Source organism: Geotrypetes seraphini, chromosome 13 (assembly GCF_902459505.1).
Source record: "Geotrypetes seraphini chromosome 13, aGeoSer1.1, whole genome shotgun sequence".
Taxonomy (NCBI): domain Eukaryota; kingdom Metazoa; phylum Chordata; class Amphibia; order Gymnophiona; family Dermophiidae; genus Geotrypetes; species Geotrypetes seraphini.
In genome coordinates, this window is record NC_047096.1 from 18,178,581 (window position 1) to 18,205,923 (window position 27,343).

Sequence of the window (27,343 nt, forward strand, 5' to 3'; positions counted from 1 at the left end):
CACCCTGCCTCCTCCCTGACCCCTGTAGACCTTATCTTTTAAAGCCCTGGTGGTGTAGCGGTGAAGTGGGGCAGGTGTAATCTTCTATGTTCTTGCCTCATGAGAGCTGCGATCAAAAATTCCTGCTGCGAGTCCCCACAGTCTCGTGAGACTGCAGCAGGAACTTGCAGCAAGCAATTTCTATTCTATTGCGTCTAATCTAATCTAAAACTTAGGTTTGTATACCGCATCATCTCCAGATATGAGCTCGATTCGGTTGATATAAGAGAGCAGGAGTGTAGGAAGATCGCTCCTGCCCCGCTTCACCGCTAGACCACTAAAGCTTTAAAGGTAAGATCTAGAGGGGTCAAGGAGGCAGGGTGGTCTAAGAGTCGGCCGAGAGAGGACGCAGGAAATGTAAAACTGTGATGACTTCTTTTGTTGGAAGCTGTGTAGATGGATAAAAGTCCAATTTTCCAGTGGACGGGAGGCAGAGAAAGTTTTCCAACAACTAGTATGAAAAGAGAATTTATCAGACATTTAAGGGTTATCAAATTGGTGCCTCAAGAACATCCCATCTGATATGAGTGTGAAGCATTGTTTTTTGGTTTTTTTTTTTGTGGTCTTACATTACTGTTCTGGCTGTGGTGCCAATGATAATTACTTGTGATCATAGGATATAAATACTCTAAATATATAAATGTTTAATTGGCACCAAACCAGATAAACCTTTGTGTTCTTGACAGTGGAGCTATGCAAGATGCTGAGTTCTTGGTTTCATCTGAATCATACGGTTCACAACATTTTGTAATTTCTCTATTCAGTGTAATTGAGAGTTACTTTAATTATATAATTGTTAATGTAACTGATGGAGGAAGAAGTTGGAAGACGCCTGATTAAAATATTTAGCATAACGTATTTTACTGTACAGTAATAAGATATTAGAAAGAGCGAAATCCACAATATGGTGTGCCTGGAGGTGTGATAGGACCCTAGTGCAATGCAGGTTTTCTCTTTTACTGTTTGACCAAGCTACGATCTTGGGCATCCTGTATATAAATAGGTGTCTACTTTTCTTTATAGTGTAGTGGTTACTAGTGTAACCAAGTTTCCAAGTTTATTATATAATTTGATTAATCGCCTATTCCAAATTCTAGGCGATGTACAATTTCTTAAATAATCAAATATGGGTAACAAATCGCACATACATAAATCTAAGCAAATTTAAAATAACGAATACAAACATTCCTATACAAAGTTTAAATCGATCAAATTAAGTAACCTATACATACGATATCAACACAAAAGGGAAAATTATTAATGGATTACAATCAGTGTTTAATTCAATATATTTAAGGTAAAAACATTAGGAGGGGAAACAAATATAGTTTGTAGTGAAATATTAGATAAAGAGAGACAAAAACATATTTATTCACTAAAAGCATCTTTAAAAAGGAAACTCTTAAGTTTGGTCTTGAATTTGTCCAAATTCTTTTCCTCTCTTATAAATAATGGAAGGTCATTCCAGGACTGAGGAGCGGTTATTGAAAAAATAGTGTGACGCCTCGTATTAATAACTTTTAATGAAGGAATGGCCAGTAAGTGTTGGTCTTGTGATCTCAAAAGTCTTGAGGTATATTCATGTGAATGCGTTTAGTTGTGAGCACTTACAGTAGTTTTGGAGGTGATGATGTAAGTAGATGCACCTAAATTTGCATAACTTATAGTATTCTATAAGTTATGGTCATAAATGGGTGCTCCTTCCATTCTCTGCCAAACTCCACCTGTTTGTGCCCACCTGCAAAGTATGTGCTATTGAAGACATGACAATCTATGGAGGATTAAATAACTATATTCTGTGATGAAAATCTTCAATAGTATTAATAAATCACAGCTCTAATTAAACAGTAAATGTTACTTAATTAATATCCTTATTTAAATGTGAAGTGCTCAGACCTTATAACCAATGTTTTTAGTGATGTCACCAAAACGAGGTTAACAAGGGGACCATCATCGTCCCCATACCACCTTTAGTATATCAACAAGACACTCTATGTGAGTTGCTATTATATATAATATACTTATCTAGTCTTCCCATTACTTTGGTCACGTCCAGTCCAAGTGAGCCGTTATTAGCATCTATGTCCCTCCCTGACGAAGCAACGAAACCTGGGTCGGGGGGACAGGGACCATAAGTAGAGATAAACACTGAGTGGATATATTTTAAAGCCCACATAACACAGTTTTTACACTTTATCAACGAGGTTCAACATTACCAACAACCACCTGGTGAAGATAAGTATATTATATATAATAGCAACTCACATAGAGTGTCTTGTTGATATACTAAAGGTGGTATGGGGACGTTGAAGGCGATGATGGTCCCCTTGTTAACCTCGTTTTGGTGACATCACTAAAAACATTGGTTATAAGGTCTGAGCACTTCACATTTAAATAAGGATATTAATTAAGTAACATTTACTGTTTAATTAGAGCTGTGATTTATTAATACTATTGAAGACATGTACATACTTAGAATAGCATCCCCTCCAGGGATTCAAGACAAAGTTAGACAAGTTCCTGCTGAACCAGAACATACGCAGGTAGGGCTAGTCTCAGTTAGGGCCCTGGTCTTTGACCTAAGGGCTGCCACGGGAACGGGCTGCTGGGCACGATGGACTACTGGTCTGACCCAGCAGGGGCAATTCTTATTTATTTGCACATGTAAATGGCTAGAATATTGGTATTTACATGTATACTTGATGCCTGGCTTTAGGTAGTTCTTATGGGGTTACCTCCTGTCTAGACAGGAGGTTCATAAAGCACACTGACAGTTCATTATTGACTATCCCGGCTTGTACTGGGGTTTCTATTTGATAACACCTGTATATATCCAGTTACAGCTAGAGGTAGCGAGACAGAAAAGCTCTAGCATTATCCTTCAGTTTGGCATTACATCCTTGTTTAAGGAAATCGGCTCCTGGCTCCAAGTGAGTTGTATTGTCTTGCATGGAGCTGGTCTTAGATGACAAAATAATTCTGTTTTCTTTTCTTGGCAGTGCTAAACTGTGGGTTTCTTGTGCTTTTGATAAGGAAAGAGAGAGCAGCAGTTGTGATCATGCTTCTGCGTTCTGGTCTTTCAGAGATCAGGCATGCCACGCCTTGTGAGGTTAGATAGATGTTTTCTGATGTGCAACACATGGTATCATCCTGCCTCCCCTGCTTACAAACGACTTCTTATTCCTTCATGTTAAGGTGTGGCTCCAATCAGTGCCGCTCCAGCCTTAGTGGGTAAGGTGTGGCTATAGCCAAAGTTATTTTTCAAGGTAGTCATTGTAACACCAAGGTACCAGCCCTAGTAAAAGTTTATACTCTTAACGTGGAGCCCATTTGTACTGCAGTTCAGTTTTATCTATGTTCTCAGTTTGCGGCCTGTAAATGGTGAGCGAGGAATTTGAAATAATAGAGAGGCCTGATATTTAGTGCTTGCTGTTCCAGTGCTATAAAATTTTTCCAGTTGAAAAGCTCTGCATCTCTATATGTCAGTGTCTCTCAAACTGTGATTCTGGATGTGCCACAAGAGATTCCAGAATTCCTTCATAAGTATACACTAGGATAGGATAGATGACATCTGTGCATGCTCAAGGCCTTCTAGTTCTCGCTCTCTCCAAGAATCTCGGCCCAGCACAAGGAAGAGGAAGATCTTCCGGCACCGGCATGTCCTGTGTGTTGGTGCCAGTGCCAGATAGGGATAAGAGAATGTGTTTGGGTGGGTGAATGGGGGATGCCAGATTGTGGCAGGAGGGGGGGGCACGTGAGCGGGGGGGATGCTGGATCGCCGGGGGGGGGACGGGGGACGCTCGTAAATAGAGTCAAGCTCGGTTTCCGAGGCGCACATTTTGCGAATGTTTTGCTCGTCTTGCAAAACACTCGCAAACTGCAGCACTAATAAACCAAAGTTTGACTATATTGCTAGCTGTTCTCATGGGAGGATCCCTGATGGACTAATGTAAGGAGGTGGTGAAAATTATTCCTGGGGAATTTAGTCCTTTAGCAACTACTGTGTTTCCCCGAAAATAAGCCTAGCATCATAAGCCCTACCCCAAAAATAAGCCCTAGTCCTGGGATTCGCTGGCAGCAACTGTTTAACCTCCCCCGCCGCCCCCACAGTGCATCCGAACCCCTGCTGACCCTCCATCCTTCCCTCCCCGCTGACTGCGAGTGAGCCCTACCTTGATCCCAAGCAGCGTCGGGCCGGCAGCACTCTAAACAGGCTGCTTGGCCTTGTCCGTCGGGGAATTCAATCTGCCGCATTACTGATGACATCATCAGCAACTCCTGCTCCATGTTAAGCATCTTCCTCCTTCCCTCCCCTAGACCTAAAGGAATAAAAAGATTGAGTTTAAAGTTTTACAACATAACTTGATGGCAGTAACCTTTGTTATCCCAGGACAAGCAGGCAGGTATTCTCACTAGTGGGTGATGTCATCAGACAGAGCCCCGGTACGGACGTCTCACAAGCACGTGTTGCTTGTAGAAACTTAAAGTTTCTAGATGCCCGCACCGCGCATGCGCCGGTGCCTTCCTACCCGGAGATCCGGGCGTGTCTCCTCAGTTCTTTCTTTTCCGCGGAGCTGAGAAGTTCAACTTCTTCATGCGCTAGCTGAATTCAGTTAAATTTGCCTTCCTTGTCCGCGTTTTCGTTTCTTTTAATTACAGTTAACAGTTCTTTTCTTTTTCAGTAAAAAAAAAAAAAAAAAAAAAGAGAAGATTATTTCCTCCGGCGGGTCGAACGGGCCGGCCACGTGGCTCAGGCCCACGGGCTTCGACCTCGCGGCAGAGATTTTCCGGCCTATGTCCCGGCCAATCACCGGTTTTAAAAAGTGCAGCAAGTGCCAACGCGCGATTTCACTCACGGACCCTCACTGGCGCTGTTTGCAGTGTTTGGGCCCTGACCACATCCCGAAATCGTGCGGGCCTTGCTCTACCCTTACGGCACGCTCATTCAAGCGGCGTTGCCTATTGTGGGAATCGATGTTCAAGATGGATGCAGCTAAGGATCCCTCAGCCTCCACTTCATCCGATACCTCCCCGGTTCGGGCGAAACCGGCATCGACTCCTCCTGCATCGAGTACGGCGAAACCGGCATCGCTCGCCCCGACACCATCCACGAGCTCGACGTCGGTGCCTGCCCCGGTCTCCTCGGTTCAGGTACCTCTTCCTTCCACAGTGCCACCAATGGTCATCAAAGTGCCGAAAGCTACTAAGCAGAAGCACTCGACCTCGAAGGAGCGCGATGCCCGTGCAGGAGGACCCCCTTTCGGTGCGGATCCCTCCCTATCGGCTTCGCTACGGTCCGTGCTGGAAGCTCAATTCGTTGAGCTCATGCAGACCATCGGACCCGGGCTCATCGCTGCCATACAGGGTGACCTCCCGGTACCGGTCCAAAGGGGCGGTCCGCCCCCTCCCCCTCCCCCACACCGTTCGACCTCGACAACCGACGAGGACGAACGGGGGAGGGCGGCGATACCCACGCGGCAAGCCTCGCTTACCGACATGCCGCCATTAGAACCCATTACGCCTCCGCGCCAACATGGGACCAGACCTCCGATCGATACTCGAAGCCCTGGGCATAGTCAGGAAGAGTTCCTCCGTACTCCTTACCAGACTTGGGTAGCATCGCAGGAACCCGCACCGCAGACCCAGTGGCGATCCACTGCTTCCAGCCCTATCCACTTGGGGGCCTCGGGAGACCATGCGATGCACAGACGATCCCGATCCCCGTCCCGCCACCGAGACGGGCACCGATCGAGACACTCATCCTGGCACTCCTCACGCCATTCGGAGGTGTCACCGCAGAAAAAACTGCAACGTAGGGGATACTCCTCATCAGAGGCGTCCCCTCCGAGGGGCCCGGAGTACGAGGAAACACCGGTGCCCGATTCTCCTTGTCACTCCCCGATGTCCACGGACCTGGAGGCCTCCTCCTCCGCCAGCCCGTCTCACAGACCGACGCTGGCGGAACAATTGTCCTTCTCATCATTCCTCCGACAAATGGCGGATGATCTGGATGTGACCCTTGACACGGGCTCCCGATACTCCAAAGAGTATCTGGACACCATGCACTTACCTAACCCTCCAACGGAGTCGCTTCGGCTCCCCCTGCATAAATTACTGGACCAGACCTTCATGCAGTGCTTCGAAACGCCGTATTCCATATCGGCGATCCCCAGCAAACTCGATGCTCGATACCGCATCGTGCACCATAAAGGGTTCGAGGGCCCTCAACTCTCCCACCAATCCCTGCTGGTCGAGTCCTCCCTAAAACGCTCTCACCCCTCCCAGGTCTACGCCTCTGTACCGCCGGGCCGAGAGGGGAGAACGATGGACAAATTTGGTAGAAAATTCTACCAAAACTCCATGATGGCGTCACGGGTGCTAAACTACAACTTCTTTTTCTCTTCCTATCTGGAGTTCTTCTTGCCGGTGCTCCGCAAGTTCACTCCGTTCATAGACAACCAAGCTCGATTCGAGTTCGAGGAAGTGGTAGCCTCCCTCTCCCAATTACGCCTCCAGCTGATGCAATCCTCCTTCGATGCATTCGAACTCTCGGCACGCGCCGCCGCAAGCGCGGTAGCTATGCGTCGCCTGGCATGGCTCCGTACCATCGATATGGATCCCAACCTACAGGACAGACTCGCCAACGTACCATGTGCTGGAGCTGACCTGTTCGATGAGTCTATCGAGACTGTTACCAAGAAGCTGTCGGATCATGAAAAATCCTTTCAATCCATCCTGCGGCCCAAACCCAAACCTCAACAGTCTCGACCTTCCAGGCCACCCCTGATTTACCAGCGGCGTTACATGCCCAGACAAACGCCTGCTGCGAGACAGCCTGCGAAGAGACAACCTCCCCAGAAGTCTCAGCAAAAACCCCAGCCACCGGCCGTACCTAAGGCCCCCCAGCCCTTTTGACGCCCCCCCCGGGAGCGTAACCTCGGCCTCTCCCATAGGGGGCCGCCTCCATCTCTTTTACCATCGATGGGAGGCCATAACTACGGACCTATGGGTCCTCACCATCATAAGAGAAGGATACTCTCTTCAATTCCACCGGGTCCCCCCGGACCACCCTCCAAGAGAGTATCCTTCAAGCTCGACGCAGACCGCCCTTCTTCTTCAGGAAGTCCAAACCTTACTCCAGCTTCGGGCTGTCGAGCCGGTCCCTTCAGACCAATTGAACCGAGGGTTTTACTCCCGGTACTTCCTCGTCCCGAAGAAAACGGGCGACCTGCGACCCATTTTAGACCTTCGGGCCCTCAACAAGTTCCTGGTCAAAGAGAAGTTTCGCATGTTGACTCTGGCTTCTCTATACCCCCTCCTCGAGCAGAACGACTGGTTATGCTCCCTGGATCTCAAGGAGGCCTACACTCACATCCCCATTCACCCGGCCTCCCGAAAGTTCCTCAGATTTCGGGTGGGAAATCTGCACCTACAGTATCGAGTGCTACCATTCGGCCTATCTTCGTCCCCCAGAGTCTTCACAAAGTGCCTGGTGGTAGTGGCCGCAGCACTCCGGGACAGGGGTCTACAGGTATTCCCATACCTCGACGACTGGCTCATAAAGGCCCCGTCAGCCCCAGAGGTCACTTCGGCGGCCTTGGCTACAACCTACTTCCTCCAGAATTTGGGCTTCGAGATCAACTTCTCCAAGTCTCACCTACAACCCACCCAGTCCCTCCCCTTCATCGGAGCGGTCCTGGACACCACCCGACTCCGAGCATTCCTACCTCGGCAACGCATGGAATCCCTTCTTCATCTCTGCCAGTCGGTGTCTACTCGCCAAACCCTACCGGCGAGACAACTGATGGTGCTCCTGGGCCATATGGCCTCCACAGTACATGTGACACCCTTTGCCAGACTCCACCTCAGGATCCCCCAGTGGACCCTGGCATCACAGTGGAATCAGACATCCGATCCACTATCCAAACGCATCTTAGTCACACCTGCTCTTCGGCAGTCTCTACTTTGGTGGATGACCTCTTCGAATCTATCCAGAGGTTTGCTGATGCACTCTCCCCCCCATCAGAAAGTTCTCACGACCGATTCGTCGAATTACGCATGGGGGGCCCACCTGGAGGGTCTCCGCACCCAAGGATTCTGGACCAATGCGGAGAGACTACACCAAATCAATCTACTGGAACTCAGAGCCATCTTCAATGCGCTCCAAGCTTTCCAACACCTACTCCACGACATGGTAATCCTCATTCGCACAGACAATCAGGCCGCCATGTATTATATCAACAAGCAAGGAGGCACGGGCTCGGCCCTCCTTTGCCAGGAAGCTCTACGAGTCTGGGACTGGGCGGTGCGCCACAACACCCTACTCAGAGCAGTATACATCCAGGGGGAGAACAACGTCTTAGCAGACAAACTAAGCCGCCTGCTACAACCGCACGAATGGACTCTCCATTCCAGCCCCCTTCACCAAATCTTCACGCAATGGGGGACGCCTCAGATAGACCTCTTTGCGGCTCCCCACAACGCCAAACTGCCTCAGTTTTGCTCCAGGATCTACACTCCTCACCGCCTCGAGGCAGATGCTTTTCTACTGAACTGGGGGAAACGATTTCTGTATGCGTTCCCACCATTCCCGCTGATCCAGAAGACTCTGGTCAAGCTGAAACTCGAACGGGCAACCATGATTCTAATAGCTCCTCGGTGGCCCAGACAACCTTGGTTCTCCCTCCTACTTCAACTCAGCAGCAGGGAACCAGTACCACTTCCAGTGTTTCCTTCACTACTTACTCAACAGCAAGGATCACTACTTCATCCCAACCTGCAGTCTCTCCACCTGACAGCTTGGCTCCTCTCAACGTAACCCCTCACCAATTCTCACAAGAAGTGAGGGAGGTCTTGGAAGCTTCCAGGAAGCCCGCCACTCGACAATGCTACTCCCAGAAATGGACCAGATTCTCCTCATGGTGCGTTTCTAAGTCAAAGGAACCTCAGCGAGCTTCCTTATCCTCCGTGCTGGACTATCTCCTGCACCTATCTCAATCTGGGCTCAAGTCCACATCCATACGAGTCCACCTGAGCGCTATTGCGGCGTTCCACCAGCCCCTACAAGGGAAACCCCTCTCGGCCCATCCGGTGGTCGCCAGATTTATGAAAGGACTCTTCCATGTTAACCCTCCTCTCAAACCACCCCCAGTAGTTTGGGACCTCAATGTAGTCCTTTCCCATCTCATGAAGCCCCCGTTTGAACCACTCAACAGGGCCCCTCTGAAGTATCTCACCTGGAAAGTGCTTTTCCTTGTAGCCCTTACGTCCGCTCGCAGAGTCAGCGAACTCCAGGCATTGATGGCGGACCCACCATTCACAGTATTCCACCATGACAAGGTGGTCCTCCGCACTCACCCGAAATTCCTGCCTAAGGTGGTCTCCGAATTTCATCTCAACCAATCCATTGTACTTCCAGTATTCTTCCCTAAGCCTCATTCTCACCACGGAGAATCGGCCCTTCACACTCTAGACTGTAAACGTGCCTTGGCTTTCTACCTGGATCGCACCAAGCCACACAGAACCACTCCTCAACTTTTTGTCTCCTTCGACCCTAACAAGTTGGGAAGACCCGTATCAAAGCGCACCATCTCTAATTGGATGGCGGCTTGTATCTCTTTCTGCTATGCCCAGGCTGGATTATCACTTCCTTGTAAGGTCACAGCCCATAAGGTCAGAGCAATGGCAGCCTCAGTAGCATTCCTCAGATCAACACCAATCGAGGAAATTTGCAAGGCTGCCACCTGGTCCTCGGTTCACACATTCACCTCACATTATTGTCTGGATACCCTCTCCAGACGGGATGGACAGTTTGGCCAAACAGTATTGAAAAATTTATTCTCTTAAGTCGCCAACTCCCCCTCCATCCCACTGAGGTTAGCTTGGAGGTCACCCACTAGTGAGAATACCTGCCTGCTTGTCCTGGGATAAAGCAATGTTACTTACCGTAACAGTTGTTATCCAGGGACAGCAGGCAGCTATTCTCACGTCCCACCCACCTCCCCTGGGTTGGCTTCTCAGGCTAGCTACCTGAACTGAGGAGACACGCCCGGATCTCCGGGTAGGAAGGCACCGGCGCATGCGCGGTGCGGGCATCTAGAAACTTTAAGTTTCTACAAGCAACACGTGCTTGTGAGACGTCCGTACCGGGGCTCTGTCTGATGACATCACCCACTAGTGAGAATAGCTGCCTGCTGTCCCTGGATAACAACTGTTACGGTAAGTAACATTGCTTTTTCTACGACATAAGTTGTTGCATTCTGGAGCCATTCACTCTGCTTCCTGAGGTTCCTGCCCCCTCCCTCTCCGATCTGGTTTGTCAACAGCAAAACTCAGTAGTTGTCTGTTCTTAAACAAAAAAGGCTGAAACAGAGGAAGTAAGCCAGAGTCCAGATGCAGTCTCGGCTGCTTGTAGGGAACTGTAGGTTTTTGAGTATGGTTCCAGCCTGTATGAAATGGAGTGGGCTGGGAAGAGCAGGAGTGGTAATCTCCCTTTTTGGCACACAGGATGCAGCTGTGAACCCTTGGGGGGGGGGGGGAGGGGGGTGTTCTGGGCCACTGGAAAACCCACATCAGAGACTCTGTTAGCTTCATCCAAGGCAGTGAAAAGGTGCTCCTGCTGTGGAATGCACCAGGATTCTTCGGAGCATTATACTGCATGCAAGCCGTGGGAGGGAGAAGCTGGTGCTTTGGAGCACGATTCTGGGCCAGATTTGGTACAGAGCTCTGTTAACATAAGAATTGCCACTGCTGAGTCAGACCAGTGGTCCATCATGCCCAGCAGTCTGCTTACGCGGCGGCCCTCTGGTCTAAGACCAGCACCCTAACTGAGACTAGCCCTAACAGCGCACGTTCTTGTTCAGCAGAAACTTGTCTAACTTTGTCTTGAATCCTTGGAAGATGTTTTCCCCTATAACAGCCTCAGGAAGAGCGTTCCAGCTTTCTACCACTCTCTGGGTGAAGAAGAACTTCCTTACGTTTGTACGGAATCTATCCCCTTTCAACTTTAGAGAGTGCCTTCTTGTTCTCCCTACCTTGGAGAGGGTGAACAACCTGTCCTTATCTACTAAGTCTATCCCCTTCAGTACCTTGAATGTTTCGATCATGTCCCCTCTCAATCTCCTCTGTTCGAGGGAGAAGAGGCCCAGTTTCTCTAATCTTTTGCTGTACGGCAGCTCCTCCAGCCCCTTAACCATCTTAGTCGCTCTTCTCTGGACCCTTTCGAGTAGAACCGTGCCCTTTTTCATGTACGGAAACCAGTGCTGGACTCCAGGTGAGGGCGTACCATGGCCTGGTACAGCGGCATGATAACCTTCTCTGATCTGTTCGTGATCCCCTTCTTTATCATTCCTAGCATTCTGTTTGCCCTTTTTGCTGCCGCCGCACATTGTGTGGACGGCTTCATCGATTTGTCGATCAGAACTCCCAAGTTCCTTTCCTGGGAGGTCTCTCCAAGTACCGCCCCGGACATTCTGTATTCGTGCATGAGATTTTTGTTACCGACATGCATCACTTTTCACTTATCCACATTGAACCTCATCTGCCATGTCGATGCCCATTCCTCTTTTGGCGGTCATGGACAACTTTCCCCAGGAAAGCACAGGGTGCAGTCCTGGAATTCTACCTGGTCACACCTCTCTTCTTGGAGTTGCATTGTTGAATGGGCGAGAAGGCACTGGCAGTGCTTTCCACCATCAGTATGTCAATCCCTCCCAAACAGCAGAGAGAGAGCAGTACTCAATTCACTTCATCATTCACCCTTTCATCCAGTTTTGGACCTCAAGGGCCTCAGTCACTCTCTGCGGGTTTCACACTTCCATATGGAGACCTTGCACTCGGTGATATCATCAGTGCATCCAGGAGAATTCTTAACTGCCCTGGACCTCAAGGAGGTTTACCTACGTATTCACATATGGCCTCCTCAGCAGCAAGTTCTAGATTTGTGGTGCTGGGCTGTCACTTTCAGGATGATGCCCTTTGATCTCACCACAGCCCCTCCAACATTTTCGAAAGTCATGGTGGTAGAAGCAGCCCATTTGAGGCGTCGGTAGATTGTTCTGGGTCATTGGATCATTCAGGCCTCATCCTTCAAAGATGGTAAGGTGGCCACAGCTGCCTTCATGGCTTTTCTTCAGTCTCTAGGCTGGGTCATCAATTTTCAGAAAAGCAGACTTGTTCCTGCACAATGTCTGGAGGTTTTGTTTGATACCAGGAGGGAAGGTGTATTTTTTTCCCCAGCACAGGAAGGAGAAGCTAATTGTTCAAGCATTCTCTCTCCTTTATCAGAGCAGCTTTTGGATGTAGGACTATGTGTAGTTGCTGGGGTCCATGATGATGGTGATAGAGATGGTTCCTTGGGCAAAGGCTCAAATGCGTCCTCTTCAGCTGTCCTTTCTCAGCCGCTGGCCTCTAGTCTCCAAGGACTACAGTGTTTACCTACCATGGACTCCATTGGCTCGGCAGACCCTGCGCTGGTGGTTGTCAGAGCAGAACTTGACCAAAGGGATTCCTTTTCCAGGCCTGCAATGGGAGGTTGTGACCGGTGTATGCCAGTTTGTTTGGCTGAGGCACTCACTATGTCAATAACTTGGCCCAGAGCATGTGGTCACAGGAGGAGGTGGCCTGGTCTATCAATGCGTTGGAACTCCAGGTGATTCATCTGGCGCTGATAGTTTGGTCCTCTTTTTGAGTGGAGCACCAGTCAGGGTGTTCTCTGATGGAGAAAGTGTCACAGAGGTCTCAGTAGGCGATACGTTGGCCTCCAGTGACCACAACATGATATGGTTCAACCTCAGGAAAGGTTTCACTAAGTCAAGCACATCAACTTTAAGGGCACAAACTTCGAAAGCATGGGAGATTATTCCAGGACAAGCAAACAGGTATTCTCACTAGTGGGTGACATCATCCAACGGAGCCCCAATGCGGACGTCTCACAAGCATACTTGCTTGTAGAAACTTCAGAAGTTTCCAGTCGCCCGCACCGCGCGTGCGCGAGTGCCTTCACGCCCGATGCACCGGGCGTGTCTCCTCAGTTCTTACTTTTCCGCGGAGCTGAGAAGTCCATCTTCGACTCTCTGCGTGAAGTAACTTCACTTCTGCCTTCTAGACACACGGTTTTGGGTTCTTTTACTCATTTTTGTGGTCTTTTTGTTACGTTTTCTTGTTTTAAAAAAAAAAAAAAATTCTTCCGTTCGTTCGACCGGGCAGGCCACGATGATGAGTTGGGTGGGACAGCATATCCTGTGTCTCTTGGCAACATACATTGCAGGTTCACTGAACGTACAAGCAGATTTCCTTAACAGAATTCCTTGGATCCAGGGGAATGGGAGCTGTCCGAGGAGGCTTTTCAGCTGGTGGTGAGTCGCTGGTGCTTCCCTTCTTTTGATCTGATGGCCTCCAGGACCAATGCTGAAGTATCCCACTTCAGTTGTGAGAGAGAGCTGGGCTCTCTAGGCCTTTATGCGCTGAGTCTCCCCTGGCCAATGATGGGCAGAGGATTTCAGCAGATTGTATTCCATGTGTGCTGGACTGGCCGAGGTGGCCATAGCACATGGACATACTTCATCTTCTGGATGGACAACCCCCAGCCTCTGCCAGGTGCTCAGGGATTGCTATGGCAAGATCTGGTCTTGATGGAGGATCCTTCTCTATTTGGTCTTATGACTTGACCATTGAAAAGTCGCATTTGAGGCACAAGAATTATGCAAACTGTGATTTACTACACTTTTGCAGGCTAGGAATCATTCTTATCTTGGTGGCCTGTGCAAGGGTGTGGAGGACCTTTTAGAGTTGGTGTGCAGAGAGGGCTATTTTGCACATACTGGCCTTTCTTCAGTTTGGATTGGAGAAAGAGTTGGCGCTCATCTAATCTCTACTCTCCCCTCAGCACTTAGCACTACCTATTACTAGCACTCACAAACCATCCCTTCCCTGCTAACATAGGCTCCTCCAGCCCCTCTCAATCTGTCTCCTGTTCTTTCTCTGCCACTCAACTCTTCTATCCACCTGGTCCATTCTCTGCTGCTCAGATATCCTTTATTATTGATAGGGACATAGCCCACCACTTTTTCTATTTCTGCATTTCTGTAGACCCTATTTCAGAGCTCTAGATGGCTCTTCATGACTACGAGCAATTCTGTGACAGGATTTGCAGGGCTGAGAATCTTTGCACACTATACAGTGTTTTCTTAGTGCCTCAAAGCACTCATTTGAATAAAAAGGTGATGTTGTGTGGCATGTATTCTGGCCCTCTTTTTCACTCCCATTTTTTCCAGTACTTGAACAGAGAAAAGAGCCTTCTGGCTGAATGCAGGATAGAATTTTTCTTCTGGAGGTAAAGTTTTCAGTGACCCATTTGGCCAATAAAGTCACCCCAATGGTGCACAATTTTCAACCTAAGTGAATTATGTGCTTGGATCATATGCACTTGATAGGCAGAATACCAAAGGAGGTCCAACCCTTAGGGTGCTTATAATGAGTGATTTATCCTGAAAGAGTCTGGGGATGGTCTGTGAGAGTTTCTGTATGCTCTCCAATACTTTAGTAGGAATTTGGAAATGAAGTGTAAACTACTAATGACTCCAGTTTGCTGCCAAAATTGCTTTGTATTTGAAAGGATGTGCTAAATCGAGACAGAGCAGTTTCCCTTCTGCCCTGTGTCAGAAACCAGAAAAACAGGTCAGATCACGCACTGGTAAGTATAGTGTGGGCACACATACTTTTATTAGTTCTAGTTAATGATGTAATTGAAAATGTATGTTTGTTCTGAATTTAAAAATGAGAGAAAAGTAAAGGAGAATTCAGTCCGAGGTGATGGTTCTGTTACAGATGTCCAATTTGCTCTATGATCACTGTGGCCAAGGGAGTTTTTGCTCTGTTTGACAGAGGCTATCCTGTATAGTCCCCCCATGACTCTGCATCTCCAGGCTGGTCTCCTTGTAGCTAACAGTGGTATAACCTAGAAATTAGTTTTATGGGCTCCAGTGAAGTTATAGGCCTGGACATATGTCAGAATTAGGACCATATCAACTATTTGTATTTGATTCAGTTTGGCCCTAAATAGTGCCCCAAATACATTATTCGTATTCAGCCAAATAGTGATTTAAACTTGAATATGAATAATTCAGGGATATACCGTGCTATATCCTACTGAAATAAACACTTGATCTTTGATTTCATGTTGCTTCTTGTATTATTTGTTTTGTTAAGGCTCAATGCACATTATCCGTATTCTGCCGAATAGTAAAATATGCTATTCGATACAACTGGAACATCCAGAATGTATTGAAGTTATCGGTCAAATACCCTTGGAGAAGGTGGATGTTGCAGGGGTGTGCATGCAGCTGGCAGATCACCTGTAAATGGGCACAAGTGTTAGGGTCTTCCTTTGCACTACTGCTCACACTTGTCCTCTCTTCTTCCTGCTGGATCCCAGGGGCAGAAGCATGGCCCCCAGGAGTCTGTCTGAAATTCGTTGGGGGAGACCAGTTTGGTCACATCAACATGGTGCTGGTTCGGTCGCTGGAGCCTCAGGAGATGACAGATGTCAGTGTCCAGATGTGTAGCCCAAGCTCAGCTGGAATGTATCAGGGACAGTGGCGCATGTGCACTGCCACAGGACTCTATTTTGGAGGTAAGAGCAATGGTCTTATGAATTTACTATGGAACAGACTGTCTCATGCTTAGTAATGTTGTAGTTGACTCATTCTCACTAGAGAATGACACGGTGACAAAATTCATCACCGTTCCCGTCCCTACGGATAACCGTGGGAAACCATCTTCATGTCATTCTTTAAGGAGAGAGGGAAGAATCAGAGTATGAATGGCCACAACCACTGACCCGCAAGCTTTGCTTTGAAGAATGCTGGTGTAGAAGGACTGAGGTTGAAACAGACACTACAGAATGACAGTCTCTGGTATCCAGAGCAGATATTGTGATGTCATAATGCCTCATTCCAACAGTGCCTAAGAGCCAATCACATCAGTGATGTCACAATGGCTTCATTATCCTTGGCTCACATAAGAATCAGAGTATGAATGGCCACAACCACCGACCCGCAAGCTTTGCTTTGAAGAATGCTGGTGTAGAAGGACCGAGGTTAAAATAGATACTAGAAAATGACATGGGATTATTTCCCGCAGTTATCCGTGGGGACGGGAACAGTGATGAATTTTGTCACCGTGTCATTCTCTAATTCTCACTGCTCCAGTTGAATTATTTTATTTTGGACTTTTATGTCTTCTTCTGCTGAGACCTTTTCTATAGAGTTTTGAAACTTAAGTAGATTGTTAGGTTATTCCTGGGGGAATACTGTGCAATGCAGAATTCCTTTCCTGTGCCAAATTCTGCACAGGAAAAAGATTGGAAGCACAAGTAGCAGCAGCTGGCATTATTCCTATTCTCCATAACCCCCCCCCCAAGCTGTAAGAAACACTTGGCATGCTCTTTCTATCTTCACAAAAGTTACCCCCATTTGTGTTCCACAGCTGGCAATACACATCAAGGAAGAGGAGAGAAGTTACTCTTTGCACCACGTCAACCTCCTCTGCTGCCTGATGTTAATGTATTCAGGGCCAGCTCAAGGGACGATGGTGCCCTGAGCCAACTTTTGTATTGGGGCTCTCCACCCCTGCAGTCTGGTATCTTTCTCCTTCTCCCTCCCTTTACCTGTATTCTCTCAAATCTCGTCCTTCTGGACCAGGTGAGGCACTGGCTCAGGCACTGGTGATAAAGGTTGCCAAAATCACAGTCTGGTATCTATCCCTATAAAAGTTTGAAGGTAGACCAGACTAAGATTTTGTTGACCACAGCAAGTTGTAGCTGGGCGAGTAGGAAGATGGCTTTTAAATGCTAAAAATGGTGCTCCCCTGATGCAGCCGCCTTTGGGCAAAATATAACACTATGTTGGAAGTGATTCAAGTGATATGTCAGCGGTGTAGAAACAGTGTGAAGCAGTATCGAGCGGCAGAAACAGAAGTGGCTGGAAGTTAACGTTTTCAGATAAGCGGTGGCTTTAATTGTATTCCTTTATTAAATATGAAAAATTGATGAACTGGCTGTTTGACAAGAAGATATGATGAAAGTATTATGCGACAGTAAATTTGGTGAAAATTGATATTGGATGGGCCAATGACGATGTAACTCAGATCCAACTTGGTAGTGATGGGATCTGGTCTGATGATTGCCATCTGAAGGTCCAAAGAAAAAAGTATTGTCTGAACCATTCATGTAATGCCAAGTGATTTGATGGTCAGAACTATGAATTGTATAAGATCACCTGTTTAGGATTCACTTTTTGAAAGAGTTGTATATAAAATCATGAATGGAGTGAAACTGGTAGACATGTACCATGAAGTTAGAGGAATTTTTTTTCTGTTGATGCATAATTAAGTTCAGGGATTTGATTAAAAAATAGCTAGGTTTTAAAGAGTTTTGGATAAGTTCTGGAGGAAAAGTTCATAATCCATTAAGGTAGACTTGAGGGAATGCTGCAGTATGGAATCTGGCTATTTTTGGGGAACTTGTGACTGGACTGGAACAGGATACTGGATTAATTACATTAGTGATTTTTATTCCACCATTACCTTGCGGTTCAAGGCGGATTACAGAAGAGGATTTCTGGACATGTCCAGAGGTGTTACAGAGTAGAGCGGGTTGCTTCAGAGGATTGAAATGTTTCATACGGTGTTAGTTAGTCTTCATGGATTTCTTGAATGGCAGGGTTTTTATTTCTTTTCTGAAAGTTTTGTAATCTGGGGTCGCGATTAGTAGATTGGAGAGTTGGTGGTCTAGTTTTGCTGCCTGTGTGGCTAGAAGGCCATCATACAGTTTTTTCCGTTTGATGTCTCTGATTGGAGGGTATGTGAAGGGTGTCTGGGTTCTCCTGTGTCTGGTTGTGGTAGTTTGGATTAGGTGGTTGTTCAAGTAGGCTGGGCTGTCACCATTTATGAATTTAAATAGTAGACAGTAGAATTTAAATAGTATTCTACTGTCTACTATTTAAATCCATAAATGGTGACAGCCCAGCCTACTTGAACAACCACCTAATCCAAACTACCACAACCAGACACAGGAGATCCCAGACAGGGCTGTGGAGTCGGAGTCGGAGGAAATTTCGGGTACCTGGAGTCGGAGTCAGAAGTACAAAAAAATGAGGAGTCGGAGTCGGAACATTTATCTACCGACTCCAATTTTGAACTTGGCATACCAATCACGAGCGATTCTTTCAGCTATAGCACCCACTATGTACACAGCACAAATGTTGCGAGCAGCTTCTGCGGCCTTAGAACCTTGATTAAAAGCAAAAAGAAAGTGGTGTCGAAAATGCTCATTTCTCTCAACTTGACATTCCATTTTAACAATCTGAAAATTAACCAGTGCTGTGGAGTCGGAGGAAATTTCGGGTACCTGGAGTCGGAGTCGGAGTCTGAAGTACAAAAAACCGAGGAGTCGGAGTCGGAACATTTATCTACCGACTCCACAGCCCTGATCCCAGCCACCATTCACATCATTAATGGATCTTTTGGTCTGGCCTAATATTTTGGTAGTTCCATTTCAATGTGAAAGAACAATTATAGAAATATTTAGAAAGTAGTTAAGCATAAGAAACACCTTTTTGTCTTGGTACTTGGTGTTGGAAGCCCCTTTTTCAAGTAATATCCTAAATGACCGATGGCTATTAAATATCTAGAAACTTTGCACAAGGAGGTGCAGAGTTTACCTATTTTATTTGGCAGAATATCTCGATCACCCTTAAGTCTTGGCAAAGGTTTTCTGTTGTGCTCGGGTCTGACCCACTCTTATTGTGCTTCTGAAAGGTGAATCAGAATCATCTCCTTAGTTCAGGTTTTTGGTAGACTCGAAAAGGTCTTCCTCCATGATTTGCCTGTAGTTTGCAGTAGTCAAATCCAGACTCAAAGCCCACTTCTTTGAAACTGCTTCCAATTCCAAACTCTAGCCCATCCGCCAAGCACCGGTATCTCTTACCATTCTCTCTGTAATTCTCCCACCTGAGCACTGTGTATCGATGCACTGCCTTGTCCAGTTTGTCTGTCTTGACTAGATTGTAAGCTCTTTTGAGCAGGGACATTCCTATGTTTTGATGTACAGCGCTGCAGAAGTCATCGGTCTTTTCCCCACAGCACAATGCTGCTGCCACCACAAGGCTTTGGCTTAGAATGTTGTTAGCAGGGTAAAATGGCTTTTCTCCAGCAGTAGCTTCCTTCTCGCCACCCTCCCAGACCAACCATATCTGTGGCAAAGTCTTCAAATTAAGTCAAACATGTTTTCCTGGTCTTGGCTAGAGACTTCTTTAGTTCTTTTAAAGTAATCTTAGACTTCACCGTGACCTTCCTCAGCAGTTTCCTTGACTGGCTACGAACTTTGGAGGGACAACTTGATGAGGGTGATGTCTTAATGATGCCAAATTATTTCCATTTTACATTGATGGATGCGATAGTACCTCAAGGAATATTCAAAGACATTGAAATTGTCTGTTGGGATATCTTCATTTGTAAAACTGGTTGGTAGCCAGTTGTTGATTGCATCATAATTACTTATAGCATAAATGTTTGTTTATTGAAAGCTTCTATACAGCTACCGTGTTTCCCCGAAAATAAGACCTACTCCGAAAATAAGCCCTAGCAGGATTATCGGGGTAGATCTTAATATAAGCCCTACCCCCAAAATAAGCCCTAGTCTCGGGATTCGCAGGCAGTTTCCATTCCCTCCCTCCCATCCCTTGTGCAGCAGAACCCTTGAGCGAGCACCCGCCATGCAGCCAAATCCCCATCCTACCCTCCCTCCCATTGGAACCCTGCCGCTAGCCCTACATACCTCCCTAAGCAGTGTCGAGCCGCCAGCACTCTAAACAGGCTGCTTCGGCCTTCCGCCCGTGTGGTCCTGTACACGAGGGATGGAAGGGAGGGTAGGATAGAAGCTTGTCAAGGGTCCTGCTGCACGAGGGATGGGAGGGGAGGAAAGATGCTGCACATGTGGGGGAGAGAAAGGAAAGAGGAAGAATTAGGGTGAAGGAGAGGAAGGGAGAGATGATCATGTACATACCCTGAAAATAAAACCTAGTGCCTTTTTTGGGCCTAAAATTAATATAAGACACTGTCTTATTTTCGGGGAAACTTAATGACTGGGGAGTCAATTCAGAGCGATTTACATGAGCTTCTGTAAAGGTGCTACAATACAGAGTTAGCATTTTGTGAGATGGTTTTCAATACAGACACATTTATGCCATAAACAGTTTATACCATAATCATTCTGCTGTTCTGATCAAAAGTTGAATTGGAGATGGGGGAGGGGGACACATTGGGGGGACACATTGAAAATTTCTTATTGCCTTTCCCCAATTTGTATCTGTTGAATAACTTTATCTCAGAGTTCTTCTACCAGGTCCTGAATAATGCTTTTAGACCCTTACTTCAAATTCATTTCATAGAATAGAAACTGCTGAATGTATTTTTCCAGATATATTTGAATCAGCTCAACTGGGATTGGACACAGGTGCACTCTGTTAACATAATCCCATAACTTTTATGAAAAATGCAGTTTAATCGAATAATGAGCCAATTAGCACTGACAATTGGTATCTTAACAAGCAATTACTGGTGCTGATTGGAATAAAAATTTATGTGCATAAATTTTTTCCACAATTACAAAAAGGGGGCACAGTGATGGGAAGGTGGATTGGGGCATTCTGCAATTTACACAGACGGAGAGATCCGCGCTTAATTTAGGCATGAGGATTTATATCATGGTTCAGTTGGTGTAAATGACTGCACCTAAAGTTTGGTGCATTTTTTAGGCACCATTTATAGAATCTGGTCCAATGTGGGCCTAGTTAAAGCAGTTTTTAGAAATGGAGACAGTTTGGGTTTGTTAGATAAACAGTGTGAAGGTTTAGGCAGTCAAGACTGTGGTTTCTTATTATTACTCTTTGGATATTTCTGTAATTGTTCTTTCATATTGAAAAGGTAGCATATGTAGTATAGATAAGTGGTTCTCAAACCTGTCCTGGAGGGCCCCCAGCAAGTCAGGTTTTGAGGATATCCCTAGTGAATATGCATGAGACAGATTTGCATACCTGTTGCCTCCATTATATGCAAATCACTCATGCATATTCATTAGGGATATCCTCAAAACCCATCTGGCTGAAGGTCCCCCAGGACAGGTTTGAGAACCACTGGTGTAGATCAATAAAACAAGCTCCTGCTTTAATACAATGCAAAATATATTTTTTAGACAGCAAAATTTGAAAAATGTACAAGGGTATGAAGAGTCACGATATACAGCAGTATATAAATACAGATAACAGTCGGCACTGCATGAACTTATAATCTAACCAAAACACAGATACATGTCCTGAAGCCTTCACTATAATAAATATGGTCAATATTAGCAGAGTTTGAGGGATATAGAAGAGTTTTATAAAGAGCTTCAGAGACAATGCATTTAGATGTGAGGAGAAGTGTGAAGTATATATGCGAATGGATAGAAGCCATTGTAGTGGTTTGAAGAGAGATATTACATAGCTGTAATTGCATTGGGTTCATGCAGCTGAATTTTGAGTACTCTGCAGTGGAGAGAGAGAGAGTGTGTACCGATTACTGTGGCCTAAACGGGAATGTTTGAAATCTGGTTTGTATAAGGGTATCTTTTACATGACAATCAGCTATATGCAACAAGGATCATTTCTGGAAACTTTGGGAGGCTTGTTTTGCAACATTTAAAGCAGGGGGTCTTCAAAGTCCCTCCTTGAGGGCTGCAATCCAGTCGGGTTTTCAGGATTTCCCCAATGAATATGCATGAGATCTATGTGCATGCACTGCTTTCAATGCATATTCATTAGGGAGATCCTGAAAACCCAACTGGATTGCGGCCCTCAAGGAGGGACTTTGAAGACCCCCTGATTTAAAGCTTCAAAATTGGGAGTGAAAAGTTTGACAGTCATTTTGCTTGGTGATAGGTCCTGAGATAGGTCTGACCTCATTGTTGTTCTGAAGAGAAAGTTTCTGGTTGGTTCTATCGAGCCCATTGCTTTTCTCTGCTCTGTTTTTCATGTAATACATGCAATTGTTCAAGAGATGGTGCTATTCCTCCATGTAGCCTTCTTTCAGGTTATGTGCACAGACTCATCTGGCACCTAAGTTGCTTTATACACTGGTTCTCTATTTTTCCCAAAATAACTACTGGCTCAGTGCCTAGAAACTTCAGTTCCTTAGGTAGAATTCGTCCACATTTGTTGTCATACTAGACCCTACTTTATTATTCTATGCCCAAATTTCTCAAGTAAAATGATCATTCTTCAAATTGTGCTTCATTCGCTACATCCGCTCACTTATTTTCCCTTCCGCTCTTAACATCTTAGTACATTCGTAAACATCGATGCGATAATCGAGCTCGGACCAGACTCTCCGAAGCATATCTGTCGTGATCACGTTTATAGCTTCAGTGATGCGTTCCTGCAGATCATCCATAGTTGCGGGTAGTGGAGGTACGTACACTCTCTTTCACGTACCCCCAAAGGAAAAAGTCACAAACAGTAATGTCTGGTGATCTCTGGGGCCACTTGAGGAACACCTGGTCATTTTGACACATTGCATTGTCTGAAGGTTGTAACTTCTGCACCAATTACAGCTTATGAGGGTGAAAGTGCAAGCGACTGTGTAAGATCTTGCTAACCGTGCTTTTTGGAACTTGTATTTGCTGTCATCTTAGTTATAAACATATTCCAATAAGTTTTGATTTTGTAACCATTTAAAATCAAGGAGTGTTTGTGGGCACCCTGTATATAAAAAAGTGTTGATTATTTCTCCATACTTGCTTCAGTAAAGTGCTCAATAGTGCAGTGACTTACTTGAATATTTTCAGGCTTTCTTTGCTTTGGCTTGTATGATTTCAGCTCTTTGTTTTCTGCTTTCACAGATGTCATCTGGGTGATTCTCAGTGTGGAGGTTGGTGGACTTTTAGGAGTGACGCAGCAGTTGTCATCTTTTGAAACAGAGTTCAACACACAGCCTCACCGCAAGTTGGAAGGAAACTTTAACCCTTTCGCCTCTCCACAGAAGAACAGGCAACCAGAAGACAGCCCTATAAAGGACCCTGGGGGTGCTGACCTAGGCACCATTGATAAAAACACATGGGTGTCTCCTCCTGACCAAACTGAACAAGATCAGAATGGACTGTCTCAAAACTCTGTAAATCTCTCACCCACCAGTCACTCAAACAACTTATCGGTAGTGACATACAGTAAGGTGAGTGTCTGTTGCTGGGAGGAGAGGAGGAAAGTGATCTGAGACCAGAAAGGAAGACCAAACCATATGGTGGGATGGGGCAAACAGGTACAGGATGATTTGTGGAGGAACCAACTGAGGGGGGAGGGCAGAGTAAAATTTAGAGAGGTTGCTTAGGATAGAATCATAGATATCTACAGTTTTATCGAGCAGTAACCCTTTAAAGATCTTTTTTTTTTTTGCCAGTTCTTCAGTTTCTTTGTTTTCCATCTGTGTTCTGTTAGTTGTATTCCTCAAACTTCATGCCATTTTTTTCCCCATTTTATTTTCTGGGGTTTCCATTTCATTTTATATCGCCAAAAGTCCAACAAGACACAGACCCACAGGAACAATGGAGACAAGGAAAACAGTGGGACTGGACAATGAGCAATCCTCTAGAACAGGGGTAGGCAATTCCGGTCCTCGAGAGCCGGAGCCAGGTCAGGTTTTCAGGATATCCACAATGAATATGTATGAGATGGATTTGCATGCACTGCCTCCTTGGATGCAAATCTATCTCATGCATAATTATTGTGGATATCCTGAAAACCTGACCTGGTTCCTCCGGCTCTCGAAGACCGGAATTGCCTACCTGTGCACTAGAACGAGTGGGATAAAATCAACGATGTTTTATTTCAGTCCATGATATACAGTGATGAAGACCCGACACAGTACTGTTTTGGTGAACCAAACTGCCTGCATCGGGGTCACTAATACAGATAAAACAAAAACCTAATTAACAATATAAATATATAAAAAAATAATAAAAATAGAAACAATGAAGTTTCAGGTTTATTAAAATTTGATACACCGCTTATAATAGCTGTCTAAGCGATATACAAAATTACAATAACAATGAACGTCACTGAAAATAGCATCCCATTTGAATGATGACACATCAGTCTGAGAAAAAGAAAATGCAAAATTTAAGGAGTATTTGGCAGAAACTATCCCCCTCTTACAAACCCATAGCATGATTTTTAGGAATTTTATGAGTGTTGGAGCAGCTGCCGGCGCTAAAACCCGCGCTATGCATTCATAAAAGAGGGGGGTTATGTGTGTGAAAGAAAAGAGTTGAAAATAAATAGTAAAATAAGTAGTGAAATAAAATTGAAAAAGGAGAAATTGTAAACCTTATAATGAGACAACACAAACGTGTCCTACAGTGTCTCATTATAAGGTTTATAACATCTCCTTTTCAATTTTATTTCACTACTAATTTCATTATTTGTTTTCAACTCTTATATTTCTTTCACACACATAGTTTCTTTCAAACACTCCTTTGATTTTACATTTTCCTTTTCTCAGACTGATGTGTCTTCATTCAAATGGGATGTTATTTTCAGCGAAGTTGATTGTACAGGTGCACTATGGTATCCACATTTCTTTAATGTTTTTATTTTTATTATTTTTTAATGTTTTTATATTGTTAGGTTTTTGTTTTATCTGTATTAGTGACCCCCAATGCAGGCGGTTTGGTTCGCTGAAACACAGTACTGTCGGGTCGTCTTCACTGTATATCCTGGACTGAATTAAAACATCATTGATTTTCTCCTATTCGTTCTGGTGGATTGCTCATTGTCCGTCCCACTGTTTCCTTGTCTGCATTTTTATATACTTCCCATTTGTCCTATTCCATCTAGTTTTCCTCCTTTTCTTTGTACCCCATTTCTTTTGCACTGTTCCCATTTATCATTAGCGTTTCATCCCTTGGCCTTTCTTCCTTCTGCAGCTCCTGCCATTTGCTCTGTTCCTCTGATATGCCCACTTTGATCCCATTGAGCCACTAAAGTTACCTCATGTCAACTTGTTCAAATAAAAATTTATTTTCAATTTTAATTTGGGCAGTAGCTGCCTGCAGAATTAACTACTAATTAAAGCTGCCAACTATTCCTTTATCAAAAGGAGGAACTGCATCATAAAGCAGTGATATAGCTACGGGATGACCAAGTCCCACCAGTGGAAGAGGGCCTCTGCTCTCAAGCACCCCCTTCCCCTGTTCTGGATGAGCAGCAGGGAAGTCAGTGACACACCTCTAGCCTCTGTCACTCCCTGCACATGCCCAGGGCATCAGATAGGTTTTGGAAGGGATGTAAAGAAGAGGCAGCGTTTTCTGTACATTTGGTAGAATTTTTTCCAAAGTGAGGGTGCTTTTAGAATACTGCAAGTATATATTCAAGCTTTAGAAGATAGTAGCTGAAGGTTTAGTGAGCCTAATGTAGGGTACAGCCTAAGATCTTCCTGTTGGGGATGGTTCCTAAAAACATGACTGTGGGAAATTTGCAAGTTGTTAAGCATGCAAGATTGTTGCAGCACATTGAAAATAGCTTAAAGCTCCGACGGCCAACCAGATGGAACAGGTAGATTGGGAGATACAAGGGGGAAGGCTGAGGAGTAGGATAGACTGAGGGAATGCAATGGGAGTTCCCTGAGCAGTTTAAAATATGTATTGTAATTTGGCCCAATTGTTTGGTAGAATTGGAGCGTTCCATTGAAAGGGGGGATGTTAAAATGGGCTACTGTACTATGTATTGGCTGATGTGGAATTGTTGCTTTGTAGTAGTTTGAACTATAGTGCTGTGAGATTGTAAATTGGGTAAACCCCCCTTGAGTTGGAAATAAATAATATAACATCCACATCTAAGAATAAGAGACTTTAACAACAGAGTCCAAGTACGTTTGCACAGAAAATGTTAATTTTCCTCTCGCATTTTGTTTTGTCATAATTATGTAAGCTCAGAGCATGCATGGGAGCAGGCATGCAAATGAGCATCAAGATTTCTTACAGCAGGCATCGCAATGAAAAGATAATCTTGTCTGGAACAGTTGCTCTATACACAGAGTTGATTCCTGGGCTTAATTCCACCTCTTTGGACAGGCAGGAGGAGGAGATGCTTGCTGTTTGTCAAAGGCCTTTGGAAGAGAGTGAAACTCAGCCATTGGGGTACAGCTTTAGGACTATGGATACTGGCTTTCTTTCCCAAGCACTGAAACACAGAAAAAGATAGCATATGGTCTGCTCAGCTATATAATCCCTTCTTCTGCAGAGAATTCAGATGTTTTCCATCATCACTGGAAGGCTGTTCCATGCAGCTGTTCCCTAATACTGAACCACACTGCTGTGATGACTGGGTTAGATTGGAGGGCATGGATGAGTATAATATAAAATGGGAGACAGATTCAAGGAAGTTATGAAAGAAGGCTTATGGTGCAGTAGTCCTAGTTTTGCCTGAGCTGGTATTCAAAGGAGCAGAGAAAAGCTGCTTTGCAGAAAGTATTTCTAAATAAATCCTTTAAATATCATTGTAACACTTCATGATTTTATATCTGTGTTGAGTTTGGAGGTCCATTCTGTGAAGCATTTGAATCCCTAGCCAGAGATGATCTTGTCTGTTAACCTGGGGTAGAAAAATAACCTTCAATTCCTGGGTTATATTGCATTCCCATTTTATTTTAATTCAGTCGTACATCAGGGCTCCATCCAGGACTTCTGCAATCATGAGTCCTCAGTCTGGCAACTAGGTATCGCCACTGTTTGCACCTCCCAAGCATTTCCATGTAGAGAGAGTTGCTAGGCAATAAGAAGTTTAACTTGATGGATCTTTAATCCTATTTTATTCCAACTGTAACTATGTAAAAAATGTGTATATTATTCTCAAGTAGGCAGTGGACTATAAAACTTCAAAGGTACTCATGCTGACATTGCACAGATGATGTGGATACCTGAGATGCTGAGCTTGATAAGTAAATGAGGGTTTTGAATCCTCAGAGGCACCTTTGACCGTTGTAAGTTGTGTCCTTGGGCAGGTACTCTTTACCTGTAGTGGTAAAATCGTACGCCCTCAGAGGTACCGTGAAAGGAATGCTCTGTGTAAGAACATAAGAACATAAGCAATGCCTCTGCTGGGTCAGACCTGAGGTCCATCGTGCCCAGCAGCCCGCTCACACGGCGGCCCAACAGGTCCAGGACCTGTGCAGTAATCCTCTATCTATACCCTTCTATCCCCTTTTCCAGCAGGAAATT

General features: G+C 45.4%; 1 protein-coding gene across 3 annotated transcripts in view; it reads left to right on the forward strand.

Moving 5' to 3' along the window:
• Positions 1 to 27,343, forward strand: part of ILRUN (inflammation and lipid regulator with UBA-like and NBR1-like domains) — a 63,875-nt gene that overhangs the window by 25,683 nt on the left and 10,849 nt on the right. For 2 of the 3 annotated variants that reach the window (XM_033919431.1, XM_033919430.1), the window contains exons 3-4: positions 15,473 to 15,670; positions 22,973 to 23,301. In XM_033919431.1, the coding sequence (XP_033775322.1) occupies positions 15,473 to 15,670; positions 22,973 to 23,301 (527 nt within the window). The remainder of the gene's footprint in view (positions 1 to 15,472; positions 15,671 to 22,972; positions 23,302 to 27,343) is intronic. The other variant, XM_033919432.1, reaches the window with a different exon arrangement.